Here is a 13,644-nt window from a genome sequence, read left to right as displayed (position 1 = left end):
ATGATCTATCTTGGAGAATGTTCCATGTGCACTCGAGAAGAAAGTATATTCTGTTGCTTTGGGATGCAGAGTTCTAAATAGATCTGTCAAGTCCATCTGATCCAATGTATCATTCAGGGCCCTTGTTTCTTTATTGACCGTGTGTCTAGATGATCCATCCATTTCTGTAAGTGGGGTGTTAAAGTCCCCTGCAATTACCACATTCTTATCAATAAGGTTGCTTATGTTTATGAGTAATTGTTTTATATATTTGGGGGCTCCGGTATTCGGCGCATAGACATTTATATTTGTTAGCTCTTCCTGATGGATAGACCCTGTAATTATTATATAATGCCCTTCTTCATCTCTTGTTACAGCCTTTAATTTAAAGTCTGGTTTGTCTGATATAAGTATGGCTACTCCAGCTTTCTTTTGGCTTCCAGTAGCATGATAAATAGTTCTCCATCCCCTCACTCTCAATCTAAAGGTGTCCTCAGGTCTAAAATGAGTCTCTTGTAGACAGCACATAGATGGGTCTTGTTTTTTTATCCATTCTGATACCCTATGTCTTTTGCTTGGTGCATTTAATCCATTTACATTCAGTGTTATTATAGAAAGATACGGGTTTAGAGTCATTGTGATGTCTGTATGTTTTATGCTTGTAGTGATGTCTCTGGTACTTTGTCTCACAGGATCCCCCTTAGGATCTCTTGTAGGGCTGGTTTAGTGGTGACAAATTCCTTCAGTTTTTGTTTGTTTGGGAAGACCTTTATCTCTCCTTCTATTCTAAATGACAGACTTGCTGGATAAAGGATTCACGGCTGCACATTTTTTCTGTCTAGCACACTGAAGATCTTGTGCCAATTCTTTCTGGCCTGCCAAGTTTCAAAAGAGAGATCCGTCACGAGTCTTATAGGTCTCCCTTTATATGTGAGCGCACGTTTATCCCTTGCTGCTTTCAGAATTTTCTCTTTATCCTTGTATTTTGCCAGTTTCAGTATGATATGTCGTGCAGAAGATCGATTCAAGTTACGTCTGAAGGGAGTTCTCTGTGCCTCTTGGATTTCAATGCCTTTTTCCTTCCCCAGTTCAGGGAAGTTCTCAGCTATTATTTCTTCAAGTACCCCTTCAGCACCTTTCCCTCTCTCTTCCTCTTCTGGGATATGAATTATGCGTATATTATTTCTTTTTAGTGTATCACTTAGTTCTCTAATTTTCCCTTCATACTCCTGGATTTTTTTATCTTTCTCTCAGCTTCCTCTTTTTCGATAACTTTATCTTCTAGTTCACCTATTCTCTCCTCTGCCTCTTCAATCTGAGCCGTCGTGGTTTCCATTTTGTTTTGCATTTCGTTTAAAGCATTTTTCAGCTCCTCGTGACTGTTCCTTAGTCCCTTGATCTCTGTAGCAATAGATTCTCTGCTGTCCTCTATACTGTTTTCAAGCCCAGCGATTAATTTTATGACTATTATTCTAAATACACTTTCTGTTATATTATTTAAATCCTTTTTGATCAGTTCATTGGCTGTTGTTATTTCCTGGAGATTCTTCTGAGGGGAATTCTTCCGTTTGGTCATTTTGGATAGTCCCTGGAGTGGTGAGGACCTGCAGGGCACTTCCCCTGTGCTGTGGTGTTTAACTGGATTTGATGGGCGGGCCACAGTCAGACCTGATGTCTGCCCCCAGCCCACCGCTGGAGCCACAGTCAGACTGGTGTGTGCCTTCTCTTCCCGTCTCCTAGGGACAGGATTCACTGTGGGGTGGCGTGGCCGTCTGGGCTACTTGCACACTGCCAGGCTTGTGGTGCTGGGGATCTGGCGTATTAGCTGGGGTGGGTAGGCAAGGTGCACGGGGGCAGGAGGGGCAGGCTTAGCTCGCTTCTCCTTAGGTGATCCACTTCAGGAGGGGCCCCTCTTCCGTGGGCCTCTCGTCTGCGCTTGGCTCTGGAGACTCAGTTCTGCTAATCCTCTGGCGGTTTTCTGGGTTATTTAGGCAGGTGTAAGTGGAAGCTAAGTGATCAGCATGACGCGCGGTGAGCCCAGCGTCCTCCTATGCCGCCATCTTCCACCCCATCCGGCTCTCTGCTATTTAAATAAGAATCAAAATACAGTTTAAAATAAAAAAACTGTGAGGGCTCCTGGGTGGCTCAGTCAGTTAAGCATCTGACTTTGGCTCAGGTCATAAAATCACGGTTTGTGGGTTTAAGCCCCACATCGGGATTTGTGCTGATAGGTCAGAACCTGGAGCCTGCTTTAGTTTCTGTGTGTGTGTCTCTCTCTCTGTCCCTCGCCTGCTCACTCTCTGTCTCTCTCTTTCAAAAATAAACAAAAATTTACAAAAAAGTTAGAATAAAAACTGTAACAAGAGACAAAGAAGGACAGTATATAATAATAAAGTGGACAATCTCACAAGAAGATATAACAATTGTTTGAAATATATATGTGTATATATACACACACACTCAACATAGGAGTCTCCAAGTACGTAAAACAGTTAATAATAAACATAAATAAACTAATCTATAATAATGCAATAATAGTAGGGGACTTTAACACCCCATTTACATCAATGGATAGATCGTGTAAACAAAAAATCAACAAGGAAATGATGGCTTTGAATGAGACACTGGCAACTGGATTTGACAGATACATTCATAACATTCCATCTGAAAGCAGCAGAATACACATTCATTTGAAGTGCACACAGATCATTCTCCAGAATAGATCACATTTTCACCTACAAAACAAATCTCAACAAGTTCAAGAAGAGCAAAGTAATAAATACCATGCATCTTTTCTGACCACAAAGCTATGAAACTAGAAATCAATCACACACAAAAATCTGAAAAGAGTACAAATACATGGAGGTTAAAAAACACACTACTAAGTAATGAATGAAACCAGGAATTAAAAGAAGTAAAAAAAAATACATGGAACAAAAGACACTTAAAAAGATTCTCAACATCACTTATCATCAGGAAGTGCAAATCCAAACTATCCAAACTATGGGATATCACCTCACACCTGTCAGAATGGCTAAAATCAACAACAGAAGAAAAAACAGGTGTTAGCAAGGATGTGGAGAAATCTTCTTACACTGTTGGTGGGAATGCAAACTGGTGCAGCCACTCTGGAAAACTGAATGGAGGTTCCTCAAAAAGTTAAAAAATAGAATCATCCTAGGCATTGCACCACTAGGTATTTACCCAAAGAATACAAATATATTAATTCAAAAGGATACATGCATCCTGATGTTTATAGCAGCATTAACTAAAATAGCAAAATTATGGAAATAGTCCAAATGTCCATCAACTGATGAATGGATAAAGATGCAATGGAATATTACACAACCATAAAAAACCAGAAATGTTGCTATTTGCAGTTACATGGATGGAGCTAGAGAGTACTATGCTAAGTGAAATAGGTTCATGAGAATAAGACAAATACCATACGATTTCACTCATATGTGGTGTTTAAGAAACAAAACACATGATAATGGAAAAAAAAGAGAGGGGCAAGACAAGAAACAGATTCTTAACTATAGAGAATAAACTTATGGCTACCAGAGTGGAAGTGGATGGAAAGATGTGTTAAATAGTTGCTTTATATTAGGAGTGCACTTGTGATGAGCACCAGGTGATGTATGCAAGTGCTGAAGCACTAAATTGTACACCTGAAACTAATATCATACTGTTTTGTAAACAAACTGAAATTTAAATAAAAAGTAAAAATAAAATAAAATAAAATAAAATATGAATTGATAGGATAAAAAATAAAAATTATAACCACCAAAAACCAGTGGGATGCAGTAAAAGAGTTCAAAGAGGCAAGTCATAGCAATATAGGCCTACCTCAAGATGCAAGAACAATATGAAACAACTTAACCTTGTGCCTAAAGAGGCTAGAAAAAGAACAATAAAGGAAGCATGAAACCAGCAGAAAGAGGGAAATAAATCATATTTCTGATCATAACAGAAATAAATAATATAGAAACTAAGAAAATAGATCAATGAAACCAGAAGCTGTACTTTTGAAAAAGATCAATAAAGTGGATAAACCTCTGCACAGACTCATCAAAGAGAGAGAGAGAGAGAGATGACTGAAATAAATACAATCACAAATTGGAGAGGAGAAATACCTACCAACACAACAGAAATACAAATGAGTATAAGAGAAGATTACAAAAAACCATATTCCAACAAATTGGACAACTTAGAAGAAATAGATAAATTCCTAGAAGCATATAAACTACCAAAGCTGAAACAGAATAGAAAACTTGAACAGACTGATAACCAACAAAAAAAATTGAATGTGTAATCACAAAACTCCCAACAAACAAAAGTGTCTTCCAGGTGAATTCCTCCAAGCATTTTAAGACTTAATTCTTATTCTTCTGAAACTATTACAAAAAATAGAAAAGTAACTAAAACTTCCAAATGCATTCTGTGATCAAAACCAGAAAAAGATACCACTAAAAATATAACTACAGGTCAATATATTTGATGAACATAGATGCAAAAAATCCTGAACAAAATGCTAGCAAACCAAATTCAACAATATATTAAAATAATCATTCACCATGATCAAGTGGCATTGGTTCCTGGATTCAAGCATTGTGCATTACTTCCTTATAAATCAGTGTAATACATCAATCAATAAAAGAAAGGATAAGAACCATATGACGTTTTCAGTAGACACAGAAAAAGCACTGGACAAAGTACAACATCCATTCATGATTTAAAAAAATACCCTCAACAAAGTAAGTTTAAAGTAAACATACCTCAACATAATAAAGGCCATCTATAATAAACCCATGGCTAGTATCTTTCTTCATGGGGATGGATGGTCAGGAAACAAGACATGGATGTCCACACTCATCAATTTTATTCAACATAGTATTGGCTGTTCTAGCTTCACTAATAAGACAACAAAAAGATATAAAAGGCATCCAAACTGGCAAGGAAGAAGTAAAACTTTCACTATTTGCAGGGGACATGATAACCTATATAGAAAACCTGAAATACTACACCAAAAAAGTGTAGAATTGACAAAAAAATTTAAGTAAAGTCGCAGGTTAGAAAATCAATGTATAGCAATCTGTTGCATTTCTATACACCAATAATGAAGCAGCACAAATAGAAATTAAGGAATCAATCCCATTTACAATTTTACCAAAAACCTAGGCAAATGACCTGTACTCTGAAAACTATAAAACATTGATGAAAGAAACTGAAGATGACACAAAGAAATGGAAATATATTCCATGCACATGGATTGGAGGAACAAATATTGTTAAAAAGCCTATATTACTCAAAGCAACCTATACATTTAATGTAATCCCTATCAAAATACCACCAACATTTTTCACAGAACTACAAGAAGCAATCATAAAATTCGTATGAAACCACAAAAAATCCTAAATAGCCAAAGCAATCTCAAAAAAAAGAAAAGCAAAGCTGGAGGCATCACAATTCCAGACTTCAAGTTATATTACAAAGCTGTAGTAATCAAAACAGTATGGCCCTGGCACAAAAATAAACACATAGATCAATAGAACAGAATAGAAAACCTAGAAATGAACCCACAACTATATGGTCAAGTAATCTTTAACAAGCACGAATGAATATCCAATGGAAAACACACAGTCTCTTCAACAAATGGTGTTGGGAAAACTGGACAGCAACATGCAAAAGAATGAAACTGGACCATGTTCTTACACCAGACACAAAAGTAAATTGTAAGTGGATGAAAGACCTAAATATGAGACAGGTAATGATCAAAATCCTAGAGGAGAACACAAGCAGTAATCTCTTTGACATCAACCATAGCAACTTCTTACTAAATATGTTTCCTGAAGCAAGGGAAACAAAAGCAAAAATAAACTATTGGGATTCATCAAATATAAAGCTTGTATACAGCAAAGGAAACAATCAACAAAACTAAAAGAATTGAATGGGAGAAGATATTTGTAAATGACACATGTGATAATGGGTTACTATCCAAAATATATAAAGAACTTATAAAACTCAACACCCAAATAATGAATAATCCAGTTAACAAATGGACAGAAGACATGAATAGACATTTTTTTCCAAAGGATACATACAGATGGCTAACAGACACATGAGAAGATGCTCAGCATCTTTGATACAAATCAAAACTACAATGAGATATCACCTCACACCTGTCAGAATGGCTAAAATCAACAACACAAAAAGGAGTATGTGTTGGCAAGGATGTTTAGAAAGGGGAAGTCTGTTGTACTGTTGGCAGAAATGCAAACTGGTGCAGCCACTCTGGAAAACAGTATGGAGGTTTCTCAAAAAGTTAAAAATAGAACTTCTCTACTATTCAGCAATTGCACTACTAGGTATTTACCAGAAGAATGCAAAAATACTAATTTAAATGGATATGTGCACTCTGCTGTTTATAGCAACATTACCTAGAATATCCAAACCATGGAAAGAGTCCAAATGTCCATTGACTGATGAATGGATAAAGAAGTGGTATAGGGTGTTGGGTGACTCAGTCAATTAAGTGTCAGACTCTTCATCTAAGCTCAGGTCTTGATCTCAAGGTCATGAGTTCAAACCCTATGTTAGGCTTGAAAAATAAAAGAAAAATTGGATGCATCACAATTCTGGTTTTCAAGTTACATTTCAAAGCTGTAGTATACAAAACAATATGGTACTGGCACAAAAATAGGCACATAGATCAATGGAACAGAATAGAAAACCCAGAAATAACCCCACAATTATGTGGTCAATTACTCTTTAGCAAAGTAGGAAAAAAATATTCAACTGGAAAAAGACAGTCTTTTCAACAAATGGTGTTGGGAATACTGCACAGCAAACTGCAAAAGAATGAAACTGCTCAAAATGGATTAAAGACCTAAATGAGAGACCTGACATCATAAAAATTCCAGCAGAGAACACAAGACAGTAAGATCTCTGGCATCAATAGTAACATTTTTTCTAGATATGTTTCCTGAAGAAAGGGAAATAAAAGTGAAAATAAACTATTGGTACTTCATCAAGATAATAAGCTTCTGCACAGCAAAGGAAACAATAAACAAAACTAAAACAATAAACAAAACTAAACAAAACAATAAACAAAACAACCTAAGGAATGGGAGAAAGTATTTGCAAATGACATATTTAATAAAGGACTAGTATCCAAAATATGTAGAGAACTTACACAAATCAACACCCCAAGCCCAAACAATCCAATTAAAATTGGGCATAAGAAATGAACAGAAATTTCTCCTCCAAAGAAGACATACCGATGACCAACAGACACATTAAAGATGCTCAATATCACTGATCATAAGGGAAATGCAAACCAAAACTGAAATGAAATATCACCTCACACCTATCAGAATGGCTAAAATCAACAGCACAAGAAATAAATATTGGCAAGGTGTGGGGAAAAAGGAACCCTCTTGTGCTGTTGGTGCGAATGCAAACTCATGCAGCCACTGTGGAAAACAGTATTATGGAAGTTCCTCAAACAGTAAAAAATGGAACTACACTATGATCCAGTAATTGTGCTACTGGGTATTTATCAAAAAAATACAAAAAAAAAATAATGCAAAGGGACACATGCACTCCTATGTTTATAGGAGCATTATTTATAGTAGCCAAGATATGGAAGCAGCCTTAGTGTCCATAGATTGATGAATGGATAAAGAAAATGTGGTGTATATATACAATGGAATATTCAGCCATAAGAAAGAATGAAATCTAGTACACTTGAAAGTAATATAACACTATATGTTAACTAACTGGAATTGAAATAAAAACTTACAAAATAAAAACTTAAATAAAAATTTAAAACTTAGGGGCATCTGAGAGGCTCTGTTGGTTAAGCTTCTGACTCTTGATTTCGGCTCAGGTCATTGTCTCATGGTTCCTGGGATTGATCAGGCTCTGTGCTCACTGAGCAGAGCCTGCTTGGGATTTCCCCCTCTCTCTGCCCCTCCTCTGCCTGTGTGGTCCCTCTCTCTCTCTCTCTCTCTATGTGTATGTATATATATACATACATATATATATGTATGAAATGTATATATATACATACACATATATATACATACATATATATGTATATATATGTATGAAATGTATATATATACATACACATATATATACATACATATATATGTATATATATATGTATGAAATGTATATATATACATACACATATATACATATATATGTATATATACACATATATATGTATACGTATATGTATATATACACATATACATATATACACATATATGTATACATCTACATATATACACACATATGTATACATATACATATATACACATATACGTATATGTATGTATATGTATATATATACATATATATACACATATATACATATATATGTATATATACGTATATATATATGTATATATGTGTATATATATATATATACGTATATATGTGTGTGTATATATATAATCTTGCCATTTGTAATGACATGAATGGAGCTAGACAGTATAATGCTAAGCGATTTAAGTCAGAGAAAGACAAATACCATACAATTTCACTCATATGTGGAATTTAAGAAACAAAACAAATGAGCAAAGTTAAAAAAGAGAGATAGACAAACCAAAAAATTTCCTATCTATAAAGAACACACTGATGGTTACCAAAGGGGAATTGTGTGGTGTGGATGGGTAAATAGGTGATACGGATTAAGGAGTGCACTTGTCATGATGTGCATTGGGTGATGCATGGAATTATTGAATCACTATATTGTACACCTGAAATTAATATAACATTGTGTGTTGACTACACTGGAAAAAAATTTAACAAAAATATGTTTTAATTTTATTTTCTTTTAATATTGAAGGAAACATTTAATATAACAATTAATTTATAATAATGTATCTAGATAATTTGTTTTTATACCAAAGCAGTTGTAAAGTGTAATTTTTAATATGTCTTTATGAAATAAGGACATTTCAAAGTGAAAACAAAGTGAAAACTAAGGTCCACAAAAGTCAGGATGTGGTCCTAATGTTAGTTGGATTACTATATTCACCTACACTATATGAAGCTAACTCTTTATAGAATTTGAGAACATATAGACCCTAGTCCTCTATGTATCAGCTTTTGCATGATGTGCCAAATAAGAATGTCAGAATGGCTGTTAGAACTGTGTTGTGGAACTGTCTGCCAGCTTCTGAACAGGGTCACGACCTCCGCCTGAGAGTGGACCCTGCCATTGCTCAAGCCCAGCCTGTATGCTTTCTTTCCTCATCAATTAAGATACCAAAAGGAAAGGGGGTCAGTACTCAACATGGTACAGCTTTGTTTCCACTTAGTTGTGGCTTTCCTTCAGGAAGAAGGGAAAAATGTAAGTCCCAAGGAGTGATGTTTTACCCTCCTCCTGGCAGATACATCCTCAGTATACTGCTCTGTTTTCTTCAACAGTCAAAAGCTGCTGCTTCAGCCAAAAGAAAAAACAAACATAAGGAATGCTAGGATATCAGTGTTATTTCTCACTCTTCATGGTTGTTTTTGAAACTTAGATGTCATTGAGTTCAGTTCCTTCACTTTATTAAAAACTGAAGTCCAAAGGAGAAGGTGACTTGCTTAATGTCACAATCCAAATTGGTGCCATAGCCAGGAATAAAGGCCACTTTCTCTCTAAGAGCAAATAACACTCATCTATCTAGTACCAACTTCTGTATTTGTAATATGAGGATAATGCTGCTAGTTTCCAAAGATGGTTTCTACTCTGTGGCATATAATCTATATTTTGACAGATCAAGATATTCTACGTAAACTGGAGAAAGAAAAGATTCTTGTCTTCACACCATCCCGAAGGGTCCAGGGCAGGAGAGTTGTCTGTTATGATGACCGGTTCATAGTCAAATTGGCTTTTGATTCCGACGGCATCATTGTATCTAATGATAACTACCGAGACCTTCAAGTTGAAAAGCCAGAATGGAAGAAGTTTATAGAGGAGCGGTTGCTGATGTATTCTTTTGTGAATGACAAGTACGTTTCTTTTAGTAGGCCCTGAATGCTTAAATCCATGTTTCCACTAGGAATAGGTTTTCATTTCAATAAACATTTACTGAACATTTACTGTGTACTGTGAATTATGCTAATTGCCATGGGGATAAGAGGCTGAATAGGAAACAAGACTCACTCTTAAGAGGCTCAAAGTGTAGTGGAGAAGCGAAAGAGAACCACACATGTTGTGATAAGTAGTATGGTTAGAGTTTTTAAAATTGCTTTGTCTACATGAAATAATAGGAAAAAAGCCTCAAACAGGACATAACGTTTGAGATGAAGTTTACATACAGAAGAAAGAGGATTGCTGGGCACTACAGGTAAAAAGAATTTCATGAATAAAGCTATAAAGATGTGAAAGTAGGTTGCATGTGGGGGGAACCAGCAGGCATGCTCGTATGGTTGAAATGTATAGTCCACAGAAGAATGATACACTGGAAAAAATCATATTTTTGGTGTGTGTGTGTGTGTGTTCACGTGGGAATGAAGGGAAGAACTGCTGGCTTAGCAGGAGATAGACCTGAGGCAGAAAGGACAATTAGAAGGCCATGACAACAGTATAGGAAAGGAGTAATGAAGATCTGAACTCCTAAAAAAGGGTAATGGGGATAGAAAGGAAGATATTTATCTCTTGCTTGTTTGCTTTTAGATTTATGCCTCCAGATGATCCTTTAGGACGCCATGGCCCAAATCTTGAAAATTTCTTGAGAAAGAGACCTGTTGTTCCAGAGTACAAGAAGCAACCATGCCCTTATGGTGAGTACCTATGTGCATAACTGAGTTCTATACTAAAAGAAACACAAGGACTATGTGAATACTTACATCTCAAAGGTTTCCCTTTCAAATGGAAAATTGCAACTTGTCTATGTTCTGTGAGTTAAAGTCTGTGTCTAAGTATTCTCAGGCATTTAAAAAAAATCCATAAAAACTGCATGAGAAACACGTAACTAGAATTGAAGGGAAAATTAGTTGCCGCTTGTTTAAATGATACATGTGTTCTAGCTGTCTCCATCCTGAGCAGTGTTGCTGGAGGCAGGGAAGTGCAGAAACTCACATGGCCTACAGAAGCAGAAAAGGCAATGCCAAATTGGATTTGGCCTCAAAAAAGGATGTGTCTCTCAAGTAGGTGACTGCACTCTCTGTCAACTAATACCCTTTTCTTCAGATCTGTATTTTCCAGTTTTCTTCCAAACTTCATTTTCATTTGGTTTTTAAAAATATAGTTGTCTAGAGTGCTTTCATGATCTATGCCAAGTCCTTCTGATACAAAGTTTGTGAGCCTAACAATGCAACATGGGCTGCTTGGTCTGAAGCTACTTTGGATGTTCACTCTTTTTGGATAATCATTTGTTTATGTGACATCTTGGGTTTTTTTTCTCAATTAACATTTATTTAAATTATACAGTATTTTCTTGTTCATTAGCTTCATTTAATTTTTACAATGACCTTATAATACAGGCATAATTATGGACTTCTTTTACAGAAGAGTTAAAATGAGGCTCAGAAAGTAAAGTCACTTACCAAGGTCACATGTCTAGTAAACAACATAGCTGAAATTGAAACTCAGGCTGACTGGCTTCCAAGCCTGTGCTTTTTGCACTGCACTGTGCTGCCTGCTGCTGCCCTACACTGCCTCAGCATGCAGGTTATGCCTAGGCAAAGTTGTGAATTACAGGAAAGTGAAGGCTGTTCAACTGCTCAGTTCTTAGCTTTTACGTTGCAGTTTCCTGTCCAGGTTTCCACTTCTTCCTTCTTCCCTCACAGTGTGTGATGCCTCCTTGGTGTTGTGCTGCCTCTCATCTTTATGGACAGTTAACTTTCTTCTTAAACCCAAATAGTAAAACTCTAACCTGAGTACCCAGTTTATTACAGCAGTTTCTGACAGATTTGCACCAGTATGAGAGAGAGTCTTACCCCAAGACATTATTTTTCAGGCAAAAAATGCACTTATGGCCACAAGTGCAAATACTACCATCCGGAGCGGGCCAACCAACCACAGCGTTCGGTGGCTGATGAGCTCCGCATCAGTGCCAAACTGTCCACAGTGAAAACCATGAGTGAAGGCACCCTGGCCAAGTGTAGCACAGGGCTGTCTAATGCCAAAGGTGAAATAACCTCCGAAGTCAAACTTGTGGCCCCCAAGCGCCAATCGGATCCCAGCATCCGGTCCATGGCTGTGGAGCCTGAGGAATGGCTGTCCATTGCCCGTAAGCCTGAGGCCAGCTCTGTCCCCTCACTTGTGACTGCCCTAAGTGTCCCCACAATCCCACCCCCCAAAAGCCATGCGGTGGGTGCACTCAACACTCGTTCAGCCAGCAGCCCAGTGCCAGGATCCTCTCATCTCCCCCACCAGAAGGCCTCACTGGAACACATGGCTAGTATGCAGTACCCTCCAATCCTGGTTACCAACAGCCATGGGACACCTATTAGCTATGCTGACCAATACTCAAAGTTTGAGTCCCTGGGGGACCACAGCTACTATTCAATGTTAGGCGACTTCTCCAAACTGAACATCAACAGCATGCATAATCGAGAGTACTACATGGCTGAAGTAGACCGAGGGGTGTATGCCCGGAGTCCCAACCTCTGTCCTGACAATCGTATGAGCCATACCAGGAACGACAACTACTCCTCTTACAACAACCTGTACTTGGCTGTAGCTGATGGCCATCCTGAAGGCAATTTAAAGCTGCATCGCTCAGTATCTCAGAACCGTCTTCAGCCTTTTCCTCATGGTTACCATGACGCCTTAACACGAGTGCAGAGCTATGGCCCAGAGGATTCTAAGCAAGCCCCCCACAAGCAGTCAGTTCCCCACTTAGTTCTACAAGCCCAGCACCCAGCAACTGGAGCATGTTCAAGCTGTCCTGGAGACTACCCCATGCCTCCTAATCTCCACCCTGGGGCAACCCCCCAGCCAGGACGTGCTCTGGTAATGACTCGGATGGACAGTATTTCTGACTCCCGCCTCTATGAAAGCAACCCAATGAGGCAAAGAAGACCTCCCCTGTGCCGGGAACAACATGCCAGCTGGGACCCATTACACTGTACAACCGACTCCTATGGCTATCACTCCTATCCCTTGAGTAACAGCCTCATGCAACCATGCTATGAGCCAGTCATGGTACGGAGCATGCCTGAAAAGATGGAACAGCTTTGGAGGAATCCTTGGGTTGGAATGTGCAATGATACCAGGGAGCATATGATCCCAGAGCACCAGTATCAGACTTATAAGAACCTCTGCAATATTTTCCCTTCAAACATCGTCCTTGCAGTGATGGAAAAGAATCCCCACACAGCAGATGCCCAGCAACTGGCAGCCTTGATTGTTTCTAAGCTTAGGGCTGCACGTTGACATGACACAGGACTTATTCCTTTATACATATATAAATATTCATACTAATAATGCATCAATGCTAAGATAAAAGTAATAATTTTGTGTTGCGCTTTACAAGTTATAGTGTTTCTGTCATTTGAAGCGCAAAACAACCCTGTAAAGTAAATTTTACTAATCTTATTTTCTACAAAAGGAAACTGAATCTCATTGTGATTAAGTTACTTGCCAAGGTCACACTGCTAGCAAGTGACCAAATCAGGATTCACACTCAAGTCCTCTGACTCCAAGTCCCATGC

General features: G+C 37.7%; 1 protein-coding gene across 1 annotated transcript in view; it reads left to right on the top strand.

Annotated features, from left to right (window-relative positions):
• The window catches only part of ZC3H12B (zinc finger CCCH-type containing 12B), a 111,326-nt gene extending 97,960 nt beyond the window's left edge, over window positions 1–13,366 (top strand). Inside the window, exons 3-5 of the mRNA XM_047092472.1 lie at window positions 9,759–9,993; window positions 10,661–10,767; window positions 11,946–13,366. Coding sequence (XP_046948428.1) covers window positions 9,759–9,993; window positions 10,661–10,767; window positions 11,946–13,366 — 1,763 coding nt within the window. The remainder of the gene's footprint in view (window positions 1–9,758; window positions 9,994–10,660; window positions 10,768–11,945) is intronic.
• Window positions 13,367–13,644: the final 278 nt, after the last annotated feature.

Source organism: Lynx rufus, unplaced genomic scaffold, assembly GCF_022079265.1.
Source record: "Lynx rufus isolate CCGP_SWC_20201006 ecotype Redwood Valley unplaced genomic scaffold, mLynRuf1.p SCAF_30, whole genome shotgun sequence".
NCBI classification, from domain to species: Eukaryota; Metazoa; Chordata; class Mammalia; order Carnivora; family Felidae; genus Lynx; species Lynx rufus.
The sequence above is the reverse complement of the archived record's forward strand: the minus strand, read 5'-3'. Positions and strand labels throughout refer to the sequence as shown.